At 34.8% G+C, this 27,257-nt stretch overlaps 1 protein-coding gene and 1 long non-coding RNA gene across 7 annotated transcripts in view; one reads left to right on the forward strand and one right to left on the reverse strand.

The window, feature by feature from the left end:
* The window catches only part of LOC143231091 (uncharacterized), a 53,520-nt gene that overhangs the window by 9,826 nt on the left and 16,437 nt on the right, over positions 1–27,257 (forward strand). Inside the window, exons 2-8 of one of the 5 annotated variants that reach the window (XM_076465638.1) lie at positions 1,039–1,180; positions 2,293–2,504; positions 3,743–3,858; positions 12,917–13,158; positions 14,555–14,841; positions 18,069–18,390; positions 26,931–26,994. In XM_076465638.1, coding sequence (XP_076321753.1) covers positions 2,295–2,504; positions 3,743–3,858; positions 12,917–13,158; positions 14,555–14,841; positions 18,069–18,390; positions 26,931–26,994 — 1,241 coding nt within the window. In that variant the 5' untranslated portion in view covers positions 1,039–1,180; positions 2,293–2,294. Of the gene's footprint in view, positions 1–1,038; positions 1,181–1,651; positions 1,802–2,292; positions 2,505–3,742; positions 3,859–12,916; positions 13,159–14,554; positions 14,842–18,068; positions 18,391–26,930; positions 26,995–27,257 lie in introns of those variants that run through there. The other 4 variants (XM_076465640.1, XM_076465637.1, XM_076465639.1 and 1 more) reach the window with 4 other exon arrangements.
* LOC143231096 (uncharacterized) overlaps positions 16,397–27,257 on the reverse strand; it is a 37,391-nt gene continuing 26,530 nt past the window's right edge. For both annotated transcript variants that reach the window (XR_013016774.1, XR_013016773.1), the window contains one exon: positions 16,397–16,822. This is a non-coding gene — a long non-coding RNA (uncharacterized LOC143231096). The remainder of the gene's footprint in view (positions 16,823–27,257) is intronic.

A 27,257-nucleotide genomic window follows, 5' to 3' on the forward strand; every position in this document is an offset into this window, starting at 1 on the left:
ATTCTATTAACATTTTGAAAACTGTTCACAACACTTCACTTATACAAATCTACATAGAAACCTTGAAGTATCGTGGCAACAAGATTACTCTGTGACTGCATGTTTACAGCTTTCAGGTTCACGTAATCAAAGATTACCAATTTGCAAATTGAACAGTCCACATAAGTGGTTGTAAAAATCATCCCCCTATCGGGTGTAAAAAATCTACGCCCCTGTATCCCGCGACTAGTCTTAAACAGGAGATTTGTAACTTTTCAATCCTATCTAGCTGTAAAGTACTCATACAAGTTATATTTGGTGTATAATACAAAACGGAGTAGATAAGACCTCAGTACAACATAAACAAGTAATGTTCTTAAGCTCTATTCCCACCTGCAACTTTCAATGCATTGGTGTTTTTGGTAGATTTGGTTAACATATTGTTAAGTAAGTTAGTGACCTTGAATTATCTGTCAAAGATTCATCTCAGGTATTCAATTTTTATCCCAGAAGGACAGCGATGCCCACAAAGGACGGTGATGACTTTTTCTCATAAATCTGTTTGTTGCTGATAGCGCAGAACATGGCTGTAGCTTTGGTAGGACTGGTGGTCATTCTTGAGTAAATGCAACATTTAATAATTTTGGTTACATCTTGTTTTCAATTTTGTCTTTGCTACATTCTCTGGTATACACAGGAATGTCATCAGTAAAACTAACGGCATTCCATCTAGCTAGAACATGTTATTGAAAATTGTATAATTCGACACTTCATCTGAAAAACGACAATATTTCCAGTTTTAACGTTAGCGCCATCTGTTATGAGCTTTAGCAGTTTTGAAAAGTTACATAAATGTCGAAGTTGTGAAACAATTTGGGGATAAAAGAAAAAACACAAAAATCACATTAAGGATTCGATCGTCGCAAAATAACAAAGAATACTTTATTATACAAACCAAATACTTTATCTAAGATATATTTTGATATCAAATTTAAGTTAATTCGATTTATGAAACTCATTTAGTCGTAAATATTTATCTTATTATGATGATAATTCCAGGTACACTGTTGCAACTTTAACTGCTCCAGACTGGACCGTCACAAAAGTTCGAAAGAACAAACTCTGCTGGTGACGGTCTCACGCGGATTGAAAGAAGCAAGAAAATTTTCCCCGTCTTTGCAGACAAAATGAAACAAAATAGGTGAGGCAGACGAAGTAGCGTTAACATATACGATAAAATGTGTTACGCTCGTAACACACATTAAGCGCGTAAGAGCAAATAAATAAATGCTAGTTTCTACAAAAGCTCTTTCTACACCTTTAATACGGATTCACCATAACGTACGGATTCTTACTTCCGATATTAGTACGCGCGTAAGTGAAAAAAATAATTACGTCTATAAAACAGAAAGTTAGGAGATGCTGAGTGAAAACAACAAATTTGTAACAGTTTACTGACCGTGTCGTTCTTTAATACTCAACACAACATCTTTGTTTACAGAAACTTCTAGAAAAAGCTGGTAAAAAATTATACAGGATATCTTACATAAGTCCTTTTTTAGATTTTAAAATTGAGATTGTATTTTTACACTATTTGGATGTCCGCTGGTTGCTAACACGCCTACTTGGAATCTACGCGTGACACACGTGCACAGCGTATAAAAATAAACTTCCAATTCCCTTTTCGTACCTAAGTGATGATGTAATAATCACACCGTGGCGCTCGAAACAGTGTTATGATAGTGACAGGAACACATGAGAAAACACGAAGATACAGGAAAATTGTGTTGTAACAATAAAGGAAGTCTAGAACGCTGGAAAGGTAAGTTTAAAATGGAAATGTTTAGTAAGTTTTGTTTGCTGAACTGTAGAGCATGTTAGACGCTTTGAAAGAGAGCCAAAACAAGGACAAGCAGACTGGCTGACGAAACGTTTAGCCTACTTAAACATTTTGAAATGCACAAGCAACGTTTTTATCCAGTAATCACATAGTAAAACATACAGTTATACCTGAACGATATGTGTAGATAACTTATGCACAGACTTCTTGATGAACAAATAATAGTTGAAATTGACAACAACCGTCTAGTTCAGGGTAACACGTGTAGAAAAGGCTTTGAGGACTAGCTTACAAAGTGTAAAGTTCCTTTTTCTGCTTTTGTGGATCAGTTCTCAAATATTTTCTCCACAGCTATTACCCCTAAATAGGCAGTCACTGTCCAATTCATCTGTGTTTGTTTGTACATTATTTGATACCTTACGGTATCATTCAGACGTGCGCTCATGTGACACGGTTTTGTTTGCTGCCTCTAGACATGACTGTGGGAGAAAGTTCACCAATACCATTAAAGCCGACTCTGGCTAGAGCACTGTCAGCTAGAAGTCGTCACCAACGGCCACCAACACGTCAGAATGACCAAGTCTTGGGCGCTCTGTGGAAGATGGTGGAGCCTCAATACAGCGTACGGAGTCGTAGAACGAGCGAAAACGATCCGGAAGCGGAGGAACTGGACACTCGTTTAACGGTGAGATAAAATAACTGAAACTTATATCAGAGATGAAAACGTACAAGAACAATGGATTAAGTTTTATGAGACAGTTAATAAAATAGAGAATATACAAACGGACAAATATATATATATGTCGATAGATGGTGAGACAAACAAATATAAATACATACAGGTAAACATGCAGTCAGATATTTATACATGTAGCTTTTCATACTTATATTTGAATTTGCCAAGCTCTCTTAGATTTTGTGATGTTGTTGGGTATGGTTCATCTGCTTTTGTGATGTTGTTAGGTATGGTTCATCTGCTTTTGTGATGTTGTTAGGTGTGATTTATCTGTTCTTGTGATGTTGCTAGCTATGGTTCATCTGTTCTTGTGATGTTTCTAGCTGTGGGTCATCTGGTTTTGTAATGTTCTTAGCTATAGTTCATCTGTACTTGTGATATTGCTAGCTGTGGGTTATCTGCTTTTGTGATGTTGCTAGCTGTGGGTCATCTGCTTTTGTAATGTTCTTAGCTATGGTTCATCTGTTCTTGTGATGTTGCTAGCTATGGTTTATCTACTCTTGTGATGTTGCTAGCTGTGGTTTATCTGCTTTTGTGATGTTGCTAGCTGTGGGTCATCTGCTTTTGTAATGTTCTTAGCTATGGTTCATTTACTCTTGTGATGTTGCTAGATGTGGGTCATCTGCTTTTGTAATGTTCTTAGCTATGGTTCATTTGCTCTTGTGATGTTGCTAGCTGTGATTCATCTGCTATTGTAACGCTGCGAGTGAGATGGAGATTTAGTTATATTTTTGTGCCTCTTACAACGTATATAAAGCTTTTATTAATTCATCTTACGTTTGTTGTACGCTATTATCTACATTTTTAATAAACAATCTTGGAGTATACGTTGGAGTATACGTTTCCAATTTCGTGGATTTTGTCCTCCCCCAGAAAAGTTCAAAACTGGTAATCTGATAAAAATAGTTTCAATTTGACCCTGTAATTGTATGTGTACACTGAAAGGTTTACTACTGAGGTTTTTGTATTGTGTGTGTATATATGTATTACAATGAAAGCCATCTAAGCATGCCTGTCATGTAATCAATATTATAACATTGATTTTTTGTTACTCATGATATGGTCAAAACACGTGACCACAATAAACTTCATCATCACGAAGTCTTATCTTTTTTTGTACCTTTAATAAAGTGACATGTTGTTTTATTGTAATTTAACGGTTTCTACGTTTCTTCTACTCGAAACAGCCTTATGACAAAACACAAAGTGAACAAAATAGAGGTTCTACAAGTCTAAATGGTTCTAACAGACTACCAAGTGTTTCTTCAATGAGAGATGAAAACATTACTTCCGACCGTAAACGGTTAGTATCATTTTGATAAAATTTAAATTAACTTTCTATGGGTCTTTTTATTTTATTATATTTTAAATACATAGTAGCTATTTTAAAGTTTATAGAACATTAAATTTGTCGTTTAGTTACTTTTAAAACAACGTGTTTTATATTATTCCTTTTAATGTGTTCTCTCATAAATTTCTAAACATTTGAATGGCACTAGATGGCAGTAACGTTTGGGTTTAGGTTTTTCTTTTTCCAAAGCCGCTGAGGAGAACCAAATCCGAAGACTTACAGCTGTCTCAGATGGGGACCAAGTAACAACGCATAAAATTTAGAGAAGTTATGATGTTTATGGGAAGTTATTCAAATCATTGTACATCCCACACATATCTTTTAAATATTATATTTTAGTTTTTTCAGAACTTTGGTTTCGGATAGCCATCTTTAACTACAACTTTTCAAATGCTCAAAACAATGATCAGCAACTAATGTATGAATACATTATAATTTGTGTTTATTTCGAAATTTTCTTAGAATTTGATCTCTTTAGACATATAGGACTATTTGTGTTAATGCGAAAGTTATGATTTAAATAGTTTACATGGCGCGAGGAGGGGATCATAAGCAGTGTAGTTCAATAGTTATGAAATAATGGCTGTTATATTATTGCGTCAAACTACTAGAACCTTCTGAGTTTTCTCGCTGTTATGATTGTGTATTACATCATAATATCTAGTTGTGTGTGGAACGTTGTAAAGCTAATTCGAAAATTAGATCTAGTTTGTTTGTTTGTTTTTGAATTTCGCACAAAGCTACTCGAGGGCTATCTGTGTTAGCCGTCCCTACTTTAGCAGTGTAAGACTAGAGGGAAGGCAGCTAGTCATCACTACCCACCGCAAATTCTTGGGCTACTCTTTTACCAACGAATAGTGGGACTGACCGTCACATTATAACGCCCCCACGGCTGAAAGGGCGAGCATGTTTGGCGCGACGGGGATGCGAACCCGCTACAATCAGATTACGAGTCGCACGCCTTAACACGCTTGGCCATGCCGGGCCAATTAGATCTAGACTTTGTGATTGCGAGCTTAGCCATAAACAGCGTATGATACCGATATTTTAAAAGTGAATTTATCACAGATTGTACTGTAATAAAAAAGTAGAAAAGAATAATTAATCTTTTCAATTGTGTTCCGCAGTAAGTCAATCAGTCTGTATGGACTTTGACGAAAAAGACACAATTATTTGAAACTTTGGATACACAAAGCTACACAATAGACTATCCACCACGAGTATTGAAACACAGTTTCTAGTAGTGTGAGTCTGCAGACATGTCGCTGTGTCACTGATGGAGGGGGCCTTCCAAATACAACTAGGGTAACTAACAGTTATAGTACTGTATTGTAATAACAGTGTGTTTTCTTAGAGCAAAGCCACATCAGTTTATCTGCTGAGCCCCCCCGAGGGGAATCGATCCCATGATTTTGGCGTTGTAAATCCGGAGACATACCGCTGTACTAGCGGGGGGCATGCAATGACAGAGGAGGAAGAATAATTTCTTCAATGATAATGTGTTCTACAGTAAATGAACCAGCCTGTGTGGACTTAATGACAGAAAAGGGACAATTATATTAAGCTCTGAATAAAACTGTGATAACGAACAGTACAACAGACATTGGTATATACGTTTGAATTGTTTTAATATATTATTTTAAAGCAGTTGTGCTGTGTGCTGTTTGTTTATTGTTGAAATTTATCGCCAACAAGTCACAGGCACCTACTGTAAGTAATCTGATCCATACATGAAACGTGACAACTTCTTCGTTAAAAACTCATCTGTGTGCTAGCCTAAATGATATTTTCAAGTAGAACGACATCATCATGAAGACTAAAGTTCATAAAAATCGTTTTCCACATGTTTGATTAAAATCGAATATTACAATTAAATAAACTAATCAAAATTTGTATTCCAAACAGTTTATAAGTTCTCCCAACTTACTTTAATACTTCTGATATCAACAATGCGGGAAAGAAGTTCTGGTTGGTTTCACAAATTCAAACACGCTGTATATGATAGACATTTTATTAACCACAACTAAGTCGACGCAGGTTGAACGTTTGGCTCTATGGTTTTAACTTTGTAGTTGTCATAACATCGAAGTAACGTTGCCAGTTTCTTGTACATACTCTACGAAACATTGGAAGAATTTATTAGTAACTTTCATTAAACATTTCTCTTCCGAAACCAAAGTTTATACCTGTAATTTTAACTGCAGTCCGTCCAGGTGCACACATTTTAAAACCTTTTTACTAGATATGCCTAAAATGTTTTTGTTTTTTTTCTCTTCTTCCCGTCTCGTTTAACGATACAAAATTAGTGATTTAGGTAAACTGCGTGCCAGTGTGTATAACATTATACAAATCATTAATCACTTTCCAAAACAGACAAATACTCTCACTAGGTTTATTTAGTAACAGACTTGATATGCCAATGATTGATGGAAAGCATACTGAACGCTTTCTCTTAGAGAACTGTCTCCAAACTTCTGACAATGAAACCTTTGGTTCTCAATGTGCCTTTGGTAAAAATTCAGTTTCTCTGAGGCAAGTAGTTTTAAGTAATAATAATTTTTAATAACCTCCCCTGGTATATCACCCACTGGTTACCTAGGGTTATCAAAATGCATTTACAGTCAACTGTTATATGCACTAACATTCTTTTAGTTAGCACACTAACGTTAAAGTTACTGATTTAGGCTTTATTTGCAGAGTTTATTTCTTTCAGCCTATCATATCTGTCAAGATTTGGACTGGAACTTGAAACAGGTTGATTTTGAGATGTGTATAGATAAAAGAAGATGACTTAGGCACGATAAACACTCTGTAAACAACAGTGATTAGCTGTGATTAATTATTAGTAACGAGTATGATACATTAATGCTGAAAGTTAGCATTGGTCGATAACTGAAAATTAGGGTTGGCGGCATTTAACCTCAGTAGCTTTGCCACAAACACAATTACAGATACAAACGCCCTCCAGTGGCACAGAGGTGCTTGCGGACTTCTATCAGTTTCGATATTTGTGGTGTGAAGAACACTGGTAGCCCTTTCTGTACCGTTGGGCTTAATAAAAAACAAAACAAGTACAAATATTATGGATAGATAAACATTGACCTTTCGGGAAATAGTTAAAATAAATTTGATTATTTGGAGATTACAGTAATGGGCAAAAATGTGATAGATTTTAAATTTTTACTGCATTACAAGTTTAAGTGTGTATTAGTTAATGTTTAGTTTGGTGTGTGAGTTTAGGCAAGTTTTAGATAACATTTTATTAATAATTTCAACGAAGCTTTAGACAGTGTTAAGTTATTATTGCATTCCGATGTCAGACGGAATGTCACTGATCGTGTGTTTGTTACAGCAGGAGTTCCGGAAGTGTATTCTTGTTATTACACTGTAGGTTCCGGAAGTGAGCACTTATAGATTTGGGCTTTTGCCTGTTTTAAGTATTTCAGTGGAATTTAATAATAATATAATTTATGCCAATAATTAACGCTAAGTGCACGAGAGCCAAATATGATCGTTGTTAAATGACCAAAATATTAATATATATATTTACGAGTCATTTATCCTAAAACTACAACACTTACCTTCCCTAAACAGCTCATGGCTACTAACTTTTTATTTACGCTTTTAAACGTCTAGACGATAATACTTAGTTTTGGGGGCATGAGTTGTACTTATAACACATTGTACTCATAGCACATTGTACTTATAACACATTGTACTTACAACACATTGTACTTATAGCACATTGTACTTACAACACATTGTACTTATAGCACATTGTACTTACAACACATTGTACTTATAACACATTGTACTTACAACACGTGTGGTAAAGTTGAATTGATGATTCAAATGAACTCGTTTTGTTGTGCCTGACTAGCTATTCTGATATATATCATAACATAAGCTATAAGGAATATTAAGCTATTTACTATTTCAATAAATATATCGTGTCGTTTGTAATTTCAGTCTATTTTTCTAAACGTTTATAGTAACAAATGTAAGTGATTTCCAATAAGTTAATTAATAATTAGCTCTTAACCATGAGCAGATGAAAAGTATAACTAATAAAAGCAACACGTTTTACCATGTACAAACAAATGTGTGACTGATACCAACAGTATGTTTTACCATGTACAAACAAATGTGTGACTGATACCAACAATATGTTTTACCATGTACAAACAAATGTGTGACTGATACCAACAATATGTTTTACCATGTACAAACAAATGTGTGACTGATACCAACAGTATGTTTTACCATGTACAAACGCATGCGTGACTGATACCAACAATATGTTTTACCATGTACAAACAAATGTGTGACTGATACCAACAGTATGTTTTACCATGTACAAACAAATGTGTGACTGATACCAACAGTATGTTTTACCATGTACAAACAAATGTGTGACTGATACCAACAGTATGTTTTACCATGTACAAACAAATGTGTGACTGATACCAACAGTATGTTTTACCATGTACAAACAAATGTGTGACTGATACCAACAGTATGTTTTACCATGTACAAACAAATGTGTGACTGATACCAACAGTATGTTTTACCATGTACAAACAAATGTGTGACTGATACCAACAGCATGTTTTACCATGTACAAACGCATGCGTGACTGATACCAACAATATGTTTTACCATGTACAAACAAATGTGTGACTGATACCAACAGTATGTTTTACCATGTACAAACAAATGTGTGACTGATACCAACAGTATGTTTTACCATGTACAAACAAATGTGTGACTGATACCAACAGTATGTTTTACCATGTACAAACAAATGTGTGACTGATACCAACAGTATGTTTTACCATGTACAAACGCATGCGTGACTGATACCAACAATATGTTTTACCATGTACAAATAAAAGTGTGACTGATACCAACAGTATGTTTTACCATGTACAAACGCATGCGTGACTGATACCAACAATGTGTTTTGCCATGTACAAACAAATGTGTGACTGATACCAACAGTATGTTTTACCATGTACAAACGCATGCGTGACTGATACCAACAATATGTTTTACCGTGTACAAACGCATGCGTGACTGATACCAACAATATGTTTTACCATGTACAAACGCATGCGTGACTGATACCAACAGTATGTTTTACCATGTACAAACAAATGTGTGACTGATACCAACAGTATGTTTTACCATGTACAAACGCATGCGTGACTGATACCAACAATATGTTTTACCATGTACAAACGCATGCGTGACTGATACCAACAATGTGTTTTGCCATGTACAAACAAATGTGTGGCTGATACCAACAGTATGTTTTACCATGTACAAATAAATGTGTGACTGATACCAACAGTATGTTTTACCATGTACAAACGCATGCGTGACTGATACCAACAATATGTTTTACCATGTACAAACAAATGTGTGACTGATACCAACAGTATGTTTTACCGTGTACAAACGCATGCGTGACTGATACCAACAATATGTTTTACCATGTACAAACGCATGCGTGACTGATACCAACAATGTGTTTTGCCATGTACAAACAAATGTGTGGCTGATACCAACAGTATGTTTTACCATGTACAAACAAATGTGTGACTGATACCAACAGTATGTTTTACTATGTACAAACGCATGCGTGACTGATACCAACAATATGTTTTACCATGTACAAACGCATGCGTGACTGATACCAACAATGTGTTTTGCCATGTACAAACAAATGTGTGGCTGATACCAACAGTATGTTTTACCATGTACAAACAAATGTGTGACTGATACCAACAATATGTTTTACCATGTACAAACAAATGTGTGACTGATACCGACAGCATGTTTTACCATGTACAAACGCATGCGTGACTGATACCAACAATATGTTTTGCAACAGAAAACCTAACAAGTTAATAAAAAGTAATTATTATCTTACATTAGCGAGACTTATACATGTAATAGAAATACTACAATACAATAAGAAGACTTGTACATGTAAAAATATCATGTTATTATGATAGCTAGACTCACATATGTGAAAACATTACTTCCTTAAAATAAGAATGTTTATACATATATAACGAATACATTACTACAGTAACAAACGTACATACGTAAGAATATTGCCTTTGTAAAATAACAAGACTTATACATGTAAAAATGTAACTTCCTTACAGTAACAAGATGTATTCGTGTGAATAAAAAGCAAAACTCTTGGAAAAAAACATTATGTTTTTCACTATGACGTAAATTGTATTTACCTAACACAGAACTGTGTGAACAAGAACACTTTTGTTGAAGCTATAGTAGTGAAATAGTCTTTTCTAACAACATAAACGAAGTGTGGTCTCCAATTCAGAACTGTATTTGCTTCAATGCATATTAATATTATGCCATCATTGCATTGCGTGATTATTTTATTGTGTGTCTAAACGTCAACACAAAGACTGCACATAAATCAATAAATTTGTGTTCCGTTTTGTTAAACTACGATGTTTGTGTTATTTACATCTTGAATCTATGTTGTAACCATTCAAACTCCAGACTCTGTGTTATTTTTAACACAGCTTTGTTGTTTTTTAATGATGTAACTAAGTCTTTTCGGTTCAATTGTATTTTTAATTTATTTGTCTCAAATTAGAAACATAAACATACAATCTACAGGAAACTCGCTGCACTTTAACGGCGTTACGTAACTCAGGCTGTGTTGATATTTAAGTCAAAACGTGTATTTATCCTGCATAAAAACAGGATATTTAAACCAATCAATCAAAGTCTCTTCAATTGACGTATTATTTATTGATTCCTCGTAAGTTCAACAATCGATAAATCAGATCCGACCTATGAAGATGATAAACATACCCCTGCGAAAATGTTTTCCTTACATTACAAACTAGCTTAACAACGCAGGCTTATTATGAAACATTCGTAATCGGATAAAACTTAGTTTTTTGTTTGAGTTGTCACATAACATTTGGCACGGCGAGCCTAAAATATTTTTGATAATGTTTTTCGTATGCTGTGTGTAAGTTATAATTATAACCTATCGGTTTGTTCAGGATCGTGTTTTGTTTGTGTTATTCTGTAATGATATTTATACTAAATACTATTAATGCTGATTTTTTTAAAAGGACTACAAACAAGTAGTATAATACAGAGACCATAATGTCATATAGTCGAATGACACATAATTTAATGAAAAACATAAGAAATGTATTTAAAATATAGTGATAACTAATGGAATATAAAAAGTACGAGCCAGTTAGTGATGAGTAAAAAAATTATTAGTAAAAACTAGTAACACATAATAAAACATAAGAGACAAGAACACTAGTGACTCATGGTGTTTTTATGTCAATTCAGTTCGACCTGAATGTAATTTTTCACCCCACCCTCCTCAACCCAAGATTCAGAATTATACATCATACGTTTAGTAACTTCCTTACGGGTGCCAGCATCAGTTATAGAGGAAGATTAAATTTGTATATATCACGGCGCAACCTCACAGAATACTGGTTGGTGCTGTCGATTTATTATTGTCTTTTTTAGCACTACAATTCGCTCGCTTGTCAAGTACGTATGGGAAGAAAGAAACCATAACTTCGATGAAGTTGTCCCAAAATTCTATAATGAAAGACTAGTGTTGAACGTTTTACAGGTAGGATATGCCCGAGATATAAAAACTAATGTTTTACTTGTGTCAGAATAATTACGAAGTCGCTTCCAAGTGGCTCTGCTGTAAATCTCCATTTTTAAGACGCTAGAATTGGGTTTTCGATACCCGTGGTGAGCATAACACAGATAGCTCAGTGACGCTTTTTACGCAACTTCCAAATTGACTTTTCTTTTTTTCAAAGTTAATGATCTACAGAGTTTTAGTTTGGTTTAACAAACTAGTTATTTCATATTTAGGTTTTGTTAATTGTTTAATATTTAAGTTTCATAACTGTTTCATATTTAAGCTTCATAATTGTTTTATTCAACTTACATTATAATACCCCAGCGCCAAAGCGGTATGTCTGCGGACTAAAGAACGCCTGAAATTAGGCTTCAATACACCTAGTGAGAAGACTACAGATAACCCATTTTGAAGCTTTATGTTTAATTACAATCAAATTTACGTTATAAGTTGTTTTTTTTATCGAATTATTCGCATTTAAATTATTGCTGTAGAAAGGGAAGCGAGAAGGAATACTTAAATATGTAATGCCTTCTAAGTTTTACAGTAATTTAACCCAGACGTTGGTCTGTTAACAAGCAACATTACTTGTTGGTTGGCAATACTAATCCACTGACCAGATATAATGGATATAGAATTAAGTTACATGATTTTACATGGTTATATGTATTGGTTAGATTTACTTTAGACAACTGTTCAATAATATTAATTAAGTTATTGTTGAACAACTAGTATTGATGTTAGTTTTGTTTTTGTTTATTTTTAATTTCGTGCAAAGCTACACGAGGGCTATCTGCGCTAGCCGTCCCCAATTTAGCTGTCTAAGACTAGAGGGAAGGCAGCTAGTCATCACCACCCACCACCAACTCTTGGGCTACTCTTTTACCAACGAATAGTGGGATTGACCGTCACAATACAACGCCTCCACGGCTGAAAGGGCGAGCATGTTATGGTGCGACTGGAATTCGAACTCGCGAACCTCAGATTACGAGTCGATCGCCTTAACCCACCTGGCCATGCCGGGCCCTATATTAATGTTAAATGCGTAACTAAATTCGTGACGGATAAAAATTCAGGGTCGTACTGCATATTCGTTTTTAAACATACAATACGTAATTGAAGCACAAACAATGTTTAGAATAGTAACACAACAGGTTACGTTTTATTGATTGTTGTACCTCGTAAGTGGACAGAGGCTCACAGTATCAGAAACGCCAATTTTAATGAATACTTACTAATATAGGATATATCAATTTACAGTAAACATTTTTTTGTTTGAATATATGAATATTTACCATACTTATGCATACTTTGATTTTTTTCCAAAAAAAGTTTATCTTCAGTCACTGACGCCATATTTAGCGGTAAACCTGTCTTAATCCGGCGGTCCCCATCGCACAGACGGTTAAAACAAGGTAATAATAGAGCTCGAACCGAAAACAGGGCCAACGGGGAGCTGCCTTCCAAAGAAACGAAAGGAATCATGGGTAATTCGGAACCTACTTCAAAGCCAGCATATGATGACGACTCATTTGCCTCTCATAATGGCCCCAAAATAAAAGTTGTTGGGACAGGTAAAATATTTACTTTTATTTTTAGATAACACTGAAAACAACGTCACTGTTTTGATTTAGGTCAAGTTCTCTGTCTGTCAAAAATAAGCAGTCAGTCCTGTTACGTTTGTGAATAATATTTACATTGAGTAAACGAAGTTTACGTCCCAGAATATTTATATTAATACCTACGTATGTGTGTATCTAACAGTTTAAAGTGATAAATCTGAACAAGTTCGTACCCAAATATTGCATTGTATAAATAACTCATTGTACTTGTATTTTTTATTTAACTTTTACTGTGTTGAAAAGACTTGACCTATAGAAAGACCACACGTATAAGTGACGTCAATAAACTTAATTGAAGTTTAAGTTATAAGGCTAAAAACACCGCTTTCAAGGCACTGTTGGCGCTGTATTTATGAATAGTGAAGAACAGAGCTAAACCTGAAAGATACTCCAGGACTCAAACTTGAGGTGAAATGTTGGATTTCTCAAACTAAACAACATTTTATCCCTTAACCTCGTTTGTTAAAAAGTGACAGTTTTCAAAGACAGAACTGCGTCATCCACGTGGAAATCAAGTGTCTCCTTAGCACAACTTGATTCTTTATACAAGTACGAGGACAGATTAAACCAAAGACATGACATCAGGAGTAAGTTACCCAGTTACCCTTGTTTCTTGCTATCTTGTGACACAATCCTTGCAATGAAAATTTATTTATTGTTTTAGTATACCAATAGCCGGAACCAATAAGAGGCTCTCATCAAACCTTACTGACCGACTCACAAATAAAAAAATACCAGAGGGTTGGTTTGTTTTGAATTTCGCGCTCGACTCGTAATCCGAGGGTCGTGGGTTCGAACCCCCGTCATACCAAACATTCTTGCCCTTTCAGCCATGGGGGCGTTATAGGGTGACGGTTAACCCACTATTCGTTGGTAAAAGAGTAGCCTCAGAGTTGGCGGTGGGTGGTAATGACTAACTGCCTTCTTTCTAGTTTTACACTGTAAAATTAGAGACGGCTAGCGCAAATAGTCCTCGTGTAGCTTTGCACGAAATTTAAAACAAACCAAAGCAAACTCAGTTATGTGTAAAAACTTGTTTCTAATAACATCGGATCATACAAACATCAATGTGTATGTCTTGTTTAATACTGTTGTTATCTTTATTATGTTTGCACGCTTTGACATTTCTACATATTAGACAATAATATTTTCCAATCCACTGAAGAATTTTTAGCTCTTTATTTGAAATGAATATAGCCTGTTCCCTCACTTTTTACTCGAATCTTGAATTGTGTCAGTTACGCGCATTACACAGTAGTGAGTTATTTTTAATTTAAGAACTTTGCTATTGATTACAACATAACTAAAAAATCAAAGATAGATAGATTACTTGCGAGTCATCTTACAGGAATAGTGCCTTCCACAAAATCACTGGTCACCAAGCCCTCTCCACTACGAAGAAGAGTGAACGCTTGGAACATCGCTCCCTCTCTGATCCCTGACCTGAAAAACGTCTACATTCAACACAAAGACAAAGAACTCGAGCCCGCAGATAAATCTACAGATGCCAAAACATCCCCTATTTATGATTATGAAGATGACTTCGAACTCATGACATCCGAGGTTTGGTTTGGTTATAGTTGTTTCAGCTCAAAGCTACATAATGCGCCATCTGTGACGTGTCCTCCACCGCTGGTAATCGGCTCCTGATTTCTAGTGGTTTAAGCCCACTAGCTTGTTGCTTTAGCCACTTGGACATATACACAAATCACATGTAATGAAAACAGACGTCCTACAAGTAGCGATAAAACATGAAATGAAACGCAAATTAAGGGGCAGTTCATTAGATTGTAAGCATCATGATGTGTAAATTGAACTCAAATTAAGGGGCAGTTCATTAAATTGTAAACATTTTGATGTGTAAATTGAACTCAAATTAAGGGGCAGTTCATTAAATTGTAAACATTTTGATGTGTAAATTGAACTCAAATTAAAGGGCAGTTCATTAAATTGTAAGCATCATGATGTGTAAATTGAACTCAAATTAAGGGGCAGTTCATTAAATTGTAAACATTTTGATGTGTAAATTGAACTCAAATTAAAGGGCAGTTCATTAAATTGTAAACATCATGATGTGTAAATTGAACTCAAATTAAGGGGCAGTTCATTAAATTGTAAACATTTTGATGTGTAAATTGAACTCAAATTAAAGGGCAGTTCATTAAATTGTAAACATCATGATGTGTAAATTGAACTCAAATTAAGGGGCAGTTCATTAAATTGTAAACATTTTGATGTGTAAATTGAACTCAAATTAAAGGGCAGTTCATTAAATTGTAAGCATCATGATGTGTAAATTGAACTCAAATTAAGGGGCAGTTCATTAAATTGTAAACATTTTGATGTGTAAATTGAACTCAAATTAAAGGGCAGTTCATTAAATTGTAAACATCATGATGTGTAAATTGAACTCAAATTAAGGAGCATTTCATTTACTTGTAAACATCATGATGTTTAGAAACTAACGAAATATCCTTTAATTTGAATTCGATTTATGCTCAAATTGATAAATTTATAAATCGAACTCAAATTAAAGGTCATTTCATTAAATTGTAAACATCATGATGTTAATATCATCCTGTTGTTTTAAGGTAACTTTCAAACACATTTTAAAGTCTAAAGTTTTTATATGCAGATAGAAAGGTCATTTAAAAGTATTTATTCAAGTCCTTATTGGAGTATGGAGTGGCCCAGTGGCCAGCATGCTCGAACCATGAATTTGAGAATTATGATTGGTCGCCTGATGACCTATAATCGCCATGAGAGCATAAAGAGTGACAATTAAACCCATCTACTCGGTCAGATAAAGTACCCCAAGTGTTGGAGGTGGGTACTTTTGACTAGTTGCCTTCTTTTCAAAAGTAAGGACGGATATGCGAAGATAGCTCTCTGTGTAGTTTTGCGAAAAAAAACAAACAAACAAACAAAGCTTCTTTAACAATAATACACCATTAGTCTGAGGATTGACGTACAAAAAATAATGTACTTTGGAGGTCTCTTGTTTGTTATCCGAGGTGTATATTTGTTTCAATAACATTAAGAATAGCATCACCAGTTGTGCATATATATATGTGTGTCGTGTGTGTGTGTTAAAAACTAAAAAAAAAATTAATTTGTAAAATATAAATTTAAAACTCTGTCGAATATTTTTCAGCACTGTGCTGGAAATAACGAAAACTTAGATTTGAAATTTAAATAAAGTCAAAAAGTTGTAGTATTTAATTATTTAGATACAACTAATATGTCTTAAAATGAATAGACAAAACTAAGCTCTAATGAAAAGTCTTAGAATTGAAATTTTGAAATATCCTTTGAATTAAGAAACAAATAGTTAAAAACAACAACACTTTACTGATTCTGTCTCTTATCCTCTTAAGCCAAGTGCTTGGAGTGCTCGATTTGTAATCCTCATCCTACCAAAGATGCTCGCCTTTTCAGCCATGAGGGTGGAGCATTATAATGTGACGGTCAATCCCACTATTCCTTGGTAAAAGAGTAGTCCAAATGCTGGAGGTGGGCGGTAATGACTAGCTGACTTCCCTCTAGTCCGGTCCTTTAATTCTTTTGACTGATTTTTATCACTTCAAAGGTCACACCTCAAATAATCTTTGTGAAACTAAAAATAAATAATTTGACTATAAATACATATTTTCAAAATGCACACGCTTAAAAGTAAACATTTAATAATATTTTTATATTGATTAAAATATATTAAGGTGCAAGTTAATTTAATCTTAAAAACACACACTTTTATCTCTTTTTCTATTCCATCATTTTCATTTAGATTTAAACTTTATTTTAACTACAATTTCTCCTAATATTATAGTTTGTTTTTGAATTTCGCGCAAAGCTACACGAGAGGTATCTGCGCTGGCCGTCCCTAATTTAGCAATGTAAGACTAGAGGGAAGGCAGCTAGTCATCACCACCCACCGCCAACTCTTGGGCTACTCTTTTACCAAGGAATAGTGGGATTGACCATAACATTATAAAGCTCCCACGATTCAAAGGAGCATATTTAGTGTGATGGGCATTCGAACCCGCGACCCTCGGATTGCGAGTCAAACGCCTTAATATTATAAACAACGAGTTTATTTACGTAGCTTTCCATATTCAATTAAAATATTTTTTTACTCGTTTTCGTCTGTTTCTGTTATTCCTAGTAATCTGTCATTGTTCAACTGTTGTAACTATGGTTTTCTCATTTCTACCTATTCAAAATGGCGCCAAAACAGTTACGACAATGTTTTCCAAAAATGAATATGAAAGAACGATGAGTAATGACAATTTAATTCGACATGTTAATGTATATTATTAACAACTAAAAGTTATTCAACATTATTGTATTTAAAACGCGTCCGTTTAGAGCTGTAACTGCATGTTTTCTGGACTTAAAAGAAACTTTGAAAATGGCTATAAATATATTTTCAAATTATTAAACATACAATAGTTGTAACTATGCACGATAGATGGCAGCAAATTGAGATCACAACAACACAATTTATACTGTGGGGCGCTTTCAACATCGAATATTAACATTATAAGCCCCTCATTCCTACGGTTGAGCAGCCAGGGACCAGAAGTAAATGGCAAAATAAAAGCTTTGAGAATGAATTCAATATATCTTTTAATCACCTGCTTCAAGTATAGAGAACTACGTAATCACTAGAGTGGTATATTTGAAACGCCTGCGAAACAATTATACAGTTTCGGTTCAGTTTCGCAACTGTTACTCGTACATGTTTTTATTCCCACGAGTTAAATACGAAGACTTATTTATATTCATTAATGTGTATGCAGTTACTATTATTTAAATGTACCCTAACATAAATTAATTTATTGTCCTCTGCATGCTTCGAATAGAGTGAAAACGACGATCACCTAATTAAACCTACATCAAGTGTCACACGAAACAAACAGTTTGAACAACAACAGCAAGTTTATAAAGAGTCAGAAGAGAAACATCAAGGGAAAGAAAGTGATAGACAGATACGACACTTGAAGATAAAACAAGAAGATGAGAAGGGTAAATGTCGTCAAGAAAAAGAGCTTTCAGAGAGGAGAGAACAAGATGGTGATGGTTCTGTTCTCAGAAGGACTCAGAGCGAAAATAGAAAATCAGATGATGAAAACAAAAATAGAACGAATGATTATTCAAATTCAGATAATTTCTTATCATTTGAAGGTAAGTTCAATTTTTGTTTCCAGGGGGAAGTATTCGATGCATTGAAATTCCCTTCCAAGATTTCTTTTACGTTTCTTGAAACTTACAAATTTTTTTACGTGTTTCACATACTTCGTTATTAAAATACAACACGCCTTTCTTTTTAAAACATACTAACAACTTTTAGAGTTTAAGTAAGTTTAGCATTCTGTTGTATATATGTACTATTTATATATGCTTGGTTATTATAAAGAAAATATCTCACAACCTGTATGACATAGGTATACATTATAAAAGTGAATCCCACAAACCTGCCTTTAAGAACAAGTTGCATAAAAACAACTACAAGTCAATAACTAGTTTGTATGATTGAGACTTAGTGGTTTATATGGAATATTGGTACTTATAGTACTAAGACAACAGGATAGAATCACTAGACTTTACTCTTCATGGTGTTACCAGAAGAAATGCGATTTTTTTATGTGTAGGATATTTATTTAGATGTATCCAAGTGCATTACGTAATCTCATGTGAGAGGCATTCATGTACAAGGGTAGATATGTTGTTGTATTCTTAGTGCAAAGCTACACAATGGACTATATGCATTCTGTTCATTGCTGGGAATCGAACCCCGGATTTTAATGTTGTAAGTTTGTAAAGTTAGCTTTGTTCCACTAGGGAACGCACCACATTAGTTCGTTTTTGAATTTTGCCCAAAACTACACGACGGCTCTCTGCTCTCGCCGTCCCTAATTTAGTAGTGTGAGACTAGAAGAAAGGCAGCTAGTCATCACCAACCATCGCCTACTCTTTTACCAACGAATAGTGGGATTGATCGTCACGTTATAACGCCCCACAGCTGAAAAGGCGAGCACATTTGGCGTGACGGGGATTCTAACCGGAGCCCCTCGGATTACGAGCCAAGCGCTTCAACCACCTGGCCATGCCAGACCCATAATATTAGAGAGCACTTGTTAAGATGTTCCAACTTATATATCAAGTCATCCCATAAGTAATGTCCGAAAATTCAATACAGAAAGTGCATCATCATTTCTGTCTTTGTAGAAGGTTATAATGACTAAAATATGTAGTTGGACGTGTATAAAAATGTTCAGACAAATAAATGAAACTAATTCAACTCCACTTTTTTAGATCATTAATCAAATAAACCATTATGAAGATGGATGTGTCTGAGGAGCACATTAGGCATAGAATGCTTTATGAGATTAAAAAAGGCAATAGTGCAGCAGAAACTACACGAAACATTCAAGGTGTTTATGGTGCGAAGTCTCTCAATGAAAGAAAATGTCGAAGATGGTTTTAGAAGCTCAGATCAGGTGGCTACAGCTTAAGTGATGCGTCATGTTCAGGTCGTCCTATTGAGTTTAATGATGACTTGCTGCTGGCTGCACTTGATGAAGATTGTGCTGTAATAGTTGAAGAACTAGCACAGAAGCTTCATTCAATCTATTCAACACTTACCATCATCTGCAACAGTTTGGAAATGTGTCAAAACTTGGAAAATGGGTCCCTATGATTTGACAGAAGCCAACCTTAGAGCAAGAGTGGACATTTGCACTTTTTGTACTCTCGTAAACGTAATTCACCTTTTTTGGACAGGTTAGTGACTGGAGATGAAAAATGAATATTTTATAAAAATTTTACGAGCCGCAGAAATGGCTCAGTACAGTTAAACTGACTAAAGCACATCCAAAATGGACCTCCATCGTAGGAAAGTCTTGTTAAGCATTTGGTGGGATATTGTTGGTGGGATCCATTTTAAGTTGCTACCACTCAATGTAACGATTACATCAGGCTTCTATTGTCAACAGTTAGAGCGCTTGAATGTTGCATTGAAAGAAAAGAGGTCTGCTTTGATCAATCATAAAGGTGTTGTGTTACACCAGAATAATGCATGGCCCCATACAGCAATGATTATATCTGCAAAGATTGAGGAGCTAGACTGAGAAAACTACTACATCCTCCTTATTCTCCATACTTTGCCCCATCTGATTATCATCTATTCCGAAGTTTGCTGAACTATCTTGATGGAAAAGAGCTTGGAACACATGAAGACGTCAAAACTACCCTCTCTACCCTCTTTTATGTCCTGTACTACGAAAGAAAATTGGTCATTGTTCTGGTTTTTCAACCATTGTTGAAATTCCATGTATATCCTATTCCTCATCCTCTTGGGAGGCAGTCCAATATCATCTCTTGTTAGCAGTTCAGCAACGGTAGCTCCTTCTTGCTGTATAGTATTGATGCACTTCCATATGAATGGATGCTGATGTTCTATTAAGTAAAAGAATCTGCATTTTCACCAAACACATTGGTTGTTGGTCATTAAGTGGGCCTCGTGAACATTCCACAATTCTGGGAGGAACATGGAAAACTGGCTGATTACTGGGTTACCCAGTTCAGGTTACGTCTACATCATGGAAAATATGTGCCATTGGCATAGGTGTTGTTTAAGCAACCCAAATTGTCTCAAGGCATCAGGTGGGCAAGTATCCCGTATGTAACGTAAACTGTCAAAAGTATCATCTGCAGATGATAGGACAATTTCATCCATAAAAATGCTGGTGTTGTCATCTCGGTAGGTGTTGGTAAGTCCAAGATCTTGGACATTTTTCCAATTCTTCTGGTTCAGGTGGTGGAACCATCCTCGTTTGTGAGTCTCTGGTTCACATACAGTGCTGATGGCCTGAATGACAGCTTGTTTAAAGTCGACTGTGACAGTAGTTGGGTAATAACTAAAAATGTGAATTATAATCTACAATTTAATACCAAACTTATTGACATTCACTTATAAAGTAGTAGTTCAATAAAATTTCGAATGTAAGTTTACAAACGTAACATTCCCTTTGACCCATGACCATAAAAAGACACATTAGACCTGTCTTGATAGGGTCAATTACTTCTCACGATGACTGACCTGAAATCGTACCCCAGGTTGGATGGAACGGAAAATTCTTAAGATATTTGTTTTCGAAGTTCGCGCAAAACTACATGAGGGCTGTCTATGCTAGCTGTCCCTAATTTAGTAGTGAAATACTAGCGGGAAGGCAGCTAGTCATTACCACCCACCGCCAACTCTTGGGCTACTCTGTTACGAATGAAGAGTGGGATTGGCCATGACATTTAACACCTCCCACGACTGAGAGGATGAGTTTGATGGGACGGGGATTCGAACTCGCGACCATCAAATTGCGAGTCGAGTGTCCAAACCAGCTGATTAGTGAGCAATACAAAATTTCAAGTGAAAATGTGATAAAGGGTACTTCTTTATGAGGAAGGTCAACAGCAGAAGAGAGGAGATGCAAAATGAAACTACAAAGAGAAGGTTGCTAGCAAGATCTCAGTGGGTGTTTGCAGGGGCGGAAAGGGATAACTGTCCCCTCTGAGAAATGAGAAACACATTTCTTTCTTTATTCATCCGGCATATGCACATAAATTTAAAAGTTTTTTCTTTCACTTCACAGTTTCACAATACTTGTGATCTTAATTTTCAGTTACAATGAAAGTCACCAGGTTTGCCAGCAGCATTACCTAAAATCTCTAGACACTTACTCTGTAACTGAATATTGTAAAACGTCGCTGCCATTGCTTGGATATTGGACGTGATAATTCTTCCTTGGATAATCAAAGAGGCTGACGTAGGCATCCAATTACACAGTGTAGTTGAGGTCAACCTGCTGACATTTGCTGATAATACTAACGGCACGTTATTAAAGAGACTAGCGCAATCCTGTAAACATCCTATGAGACAGCATGGTCGGGGCAACCTGCTTTATACACAGACAAGTATCAATGTCATTAGCGTTGACACGACAGCGTTGTGTCATTGATGCCATAAGCTGAATATTCAGATTGTCTTTTTTGAGGATGGTGGCTCTCTGACATTCAATGTTGATACCATGGTGTGAGTATTCTGATTGTCTTTTTGGGTGGTGGTTCTCTGTCATTCAACGTTGATCCATAGGCTGAGTATTTAGATTGTCTTTTTGGGTGGTGGTTCTCTGTCATTCAACGTTGGTCATTAGGCTGAGTATTCAGATTGTCTTTTGGTGGTGGTTCTCTGTCATTCAACGTTGATCCATAGGCTGAGTATTTAGATTGTCTTTTTTGGTGGTGGTTCTCTGTCATTCAACGTTGATCCATAGGCTGAATATTTAGATTGTCTTTTTTTGGGGAATAGTGTTTCTCTGACATTCAGTACTTTTTAATTCTTGTTAAATGTGTGACTTCGATAAATAGTTTGAAAATAAGTATTGTGATATTTTATTATCCTTTTGGGATATTTTATTATCTTTCAACAAAAGGTGACTTTCTGCCCAATTCTAGATGCAATTATTCGTCTTATTCTCAACTGGTCTACCAGTAATAAGTAGACCAGTCACCTGACCTTTAAATAAGCAGCTGTAAGGCACTTCTTTCATGCTGAAGTATTAATGAAGATTGAACTTACAGTGATTAAATTCCGTATTTAGACTCACACACCAGACGTAAACAGTTTTATAATATTGTCCACCTAACTTACTTTAACTCCAAAACTTTGTGATGAGTTTCAGTCATCTCAGTGAACCAAACGGGCTTAGTTTTCACAGGAAAACTTCACTTTTCCATATAGTTTATAAAGTTTATTTAGTGTAAACAAAAACTACAGTGGCAACTGTAAAATGATCAGGACCTCGAACTGGTCATACTAAGGTCATACTCAATTCGGTGATGAAACTTAATGAAATGCACGTTCACGCTTTCTACATTTTCGTAATCCGACTATCTAAATGGGAGTTTATAACACTTGCAACATACAAGATAAATAAATTAAGACTTGATTTGGTTTCTGTAAAATACAAGTCGTTTGTTTATTTATAGACTAGAAAGTTGTACGATCAGTACATTTCAAGTCGTAAAAACAACACACATTCATCTCTCGAAATGGTGTGATGTAACATGTTTTCAATTGGTGTGATGTAATATGTTTTCTATTGGCGTGATGTAATATGTTTTCAATTGGCGTGATGTAATATGTTTTCTATTGGCGTGATGTAATATGTTTTCTATTGGCGTAATGTAATATGTTTTCTATTGGTGTGATGTAAGATGTTTTCTATTGGTGTGATGTAATATGTTTTCAATTGGCGTGATGTAATATGTTTTCTATTGGCGTGATGTAACATGTTTTCTATTGGCGTGATGTAATATGTTTTCTATTGGTGTGATGTAACATGTTTTCTATTGGTGTGATGTAATATGTTTTCTATTGGTGTGATGTAATATGTTTTCTATTGGTGTGATGTAATATGTTTTCAATTGGCGTGATGTAACATGTTTTCTATTGGCGTGATGTAATATGTTTTCTATTGGTGTGATGTAAGATGTTTTCAATTGGCGTGATGTAATATGTTTTCTATTGGCGTGATGTAACATGTTTTCTATTGGCGTGATGTAATATGTTTTCTATTGGTGTGATGTAAGATGTTTTCTATTGGCGTGATGTAATATGTTTTCTATTGGCGTGATGTAAGATGTTTTCTATTGGCGTGATGTAATATGTTTTCTATTGGTGTGATGTAATATGTTTTCTATTGGCGTGATGTAAGATGTTTTCTGTTGGCCTAATGTAATATGTTTTCAATTGGCGTGATGTAACATGTTTTCTATTGGTGTGATGTAATATGTTTTCTATTGGCGTGATGTAACATGTTTTCTATTGGCGTGATGTAAGATGTTTTCTATTGGTGTGATATAACATGTTTTCTATTGGTGTGATGTAATATGTTTTCTATTGGCGTGATGTAATATGTTTTCAATTGGCGTGATGTAACATGTTTTCTATTGGTCTGATGTAATATGTTTTCAATTGGCGTGATGTAACATGTTTTCTATTGGTGTGATGTAATATGTTTTCAATTGGCGTGATGTAACATGTTTTCTATTGGTGTGATGTAATATGTTTTCAATTGGCGTGATGTAATATGTTTTCAATTGGCGTGATGTAATATGTTTTCTATTGGCGTGATGTAATATGTTTTCAATTGGTGTGATGTAACATGTTTTCTATTGGCGTGATGTAATATGTTTTCAATTGGCGTGATGTAATATGTTTTCAATTGGCGTGATGTAATATGTTTTCTATTGGCGTGATGTAATATGTTTTCTATTGGCGTGATGTAACATGTTTTCTATTGGCGTGATGTAAGATGTTTTCTATTGGTGTGATGTAATATGTTTTCTATTGGCGTGATGTAACATGTTTTCTATTGGCGTGATGTAACATGTTTTCTATTGGCGTGATGTAACATGTTTTCTATTGGCGTGATGTAATATGTTTTCAATTGGCGTGATGTAACATGTTTTCTATTGGTGTGATGTAACATGTTTTCAATTGGCGTGATGTAATATGTTTTCAATTGGCGTGATGTAATATGTTTTCAATTGGCGTGATGTAATATGTTTTCAATTGGCGTGATGTAATATGTTTTCTATTGGCGTGATGTAATATGTTTTCTATTGGCGTGATGTAACATGTTTTCTATTGGCGTGATGTAAGATGTTTTCTATTGGTGTGATGTAATATGTTTTCTATTGGTGTGATGTAATATGTTTTCTATTGGCGTGATGTAACATGTTTTCTATTGGCGTGATGTAACATGTTTTCTATTGGCGTGATGTAAGATGTTTTCTATTGGTGTGATGTAAGATGTTTTCTATTGGCGTGATGTAATGTTTTCTGTTGGCGTGATGTAACATGTTTTCTATTGGTGTGATGTAATGTTTTCTATTGGTGTGATGTAATATGTTTTCTATTGGTGTGATGTAATGTTTTCTATTGGCGTGATGTAATATGTTTTCAATTGGCGTGATGTAACATGTTTTCTATTGGTGTGATGTAATATGTTTTCAATTGGCGTGATGTAACATGTTTTCTATTGGTGTGATGTAAGATGTTTTCTATTGGTGTGATGTAATATGTTTTCTATTGGCGTGATGTAACATGTTTTCTATTGGCGTGATGTAACATGTTTTCTATTGGCGTGATGTAAGATGTTTTCTATTGGTGTGATGTAAGATGTTTTCTATTGGCGTGATGTAATGTTTTCTATTGGCGTGATGTAATGTTTTCTATTGGCGTGATGTAATATGTTTTCAATTGGCGTGATGTAACATGTTTTCTATTGGCGTGATGTAATATGTTTTCAATTGGCGTGATGTAACATGTTTTCTATTGGTGTGATGTAAGATGTTTTCTATTGGTGTGATATAATGTTTTCTGTTGGCCTAATGTAATATGTTTTCTATTGGTGTGATATAATGTTTTCTATTGGTGTGATGTAATGTTTTCTGTTGGCGTGATGTAATATGTTTTCAATTGGCGTGATGTAACATGTTTTCTATTGGTGTGATGTAACATGTTTTCTATTGGCGTGATGTAACATGTTTTCTATTGGCGTGATGTAAGATGTTTTCTATTGGTGTGATGTAATATGTTTTCTATTGGTGTGATGTAACATGTTTTCTATTGGCGTGATGTAACATGTTTTCTATTGGTGTGATGTAAGATGTTTTCTATTGGTGTGATGTAATATGTTTTCTATTGGCGTGATGTAACATGTTTTCTATTGGCGTGATGTAACATGTTTTCTATTGGCGTGATGTAAGATGTTTTCTATTGGTGTGATGTAAGATGTTTTCTGTTGGCGTGATGTAATGTTTTCTATTGGCGTGATGTAATGTTTTCTATTGGCGTGATGTAATATGTTTTCAATTGGCGTGATGTAACATGTTTTCTATTGGTGTGATGTAATATGTTTTCAATTGGCGTGATGTAACATGTTTTCTATTGGTGTGATGTAAGATGTTTTCTATTGGTGTGATATAATGTTTTCTGTTGGCCTAATGTAATATGTTTTCTATTGGTGTGATATAATGTTTTCTATTGGTGTGATGTAATGTTTTCTATTGGCGTGATGTAATATGTTTTCAATTGGCGTGATGTAACATGTTTTCTATTGGTGTGATGTAACATGTTTTCTATTGGCGTGATGTAACATGTTTTCTATTGGCGTGATGTAAGATGTTTTCTATTGGTGTGATGTAATATGTTTTCTATTGGTGTGATGTAACATGTTTTCTATTGGTGTGATGTAACATGTTTTCTATTGGTGTGATGTAACATGTTTTCTATTGGTGTGATGTAATATGTTTTCTATTGGTGTGATGTAACATGTTTTCTATTGGTGTGATGTAACATGTTTTCTATTGGCGTGATGTAAGATGTTTTCTATTGGTGTGATATAACGTTTTCTATTGGTGTGATGTAATGTTTTCTATTGGCCTAATGTAATATGTTTTCAATTGTCGTGATGTAACATGTTTTCTATTCTTATTAAGTTTCACCATGTTATTGCTGGTCAGTTTTCATTTCTACTGCATTTCGAATAGTTCCTTTTCTAGTCACAATCCTGAAAACAGGATTTGCTTATTACAGCCAGTATTATCTCTACCTGAAATTTTTAACATGTTTGCTTCTGTTTAAACCTAATTATTTTCAGCATCTTCTGACATTACCTTGTCACCGAGTTCAACGTCGACAACTCGACGACGAAAGAAACATCCGTAAGTGTATTCTAAGTATGAGTAATACTTCTCTAGACCATATTGTCTTTCACGTTGATAGCTCATTTGACAGATTGAGCCAATATCTGTAAATTATAAACCAAGAAAAGTAACGAGTGGGTTTAACACGTGTAATTTTATAATAAAATGTGAGGATTCATAAGATTGTATTAATCAACACATGTTTAATTGATGTAAAATAATTACCAAATATGCAAAAGTAGAACACGTGTCTGAGGAATTAATTACTAATTTTAAAGTTA

This window comes from Tachypleus tridentatus, chromosome 10 (assembly GCF_004210375.1).
Source record: "Tachypleus tridentatus isolate NWPU-2018 chromosome 10, ASM421037v1, whole genome shotgun sequence".
NCBI lineage: Eukaryota > Metazoa > Arthropoda > Merostomata > Xiphosura > Limulidae > Tachypleus > Tachypleus tridentatus.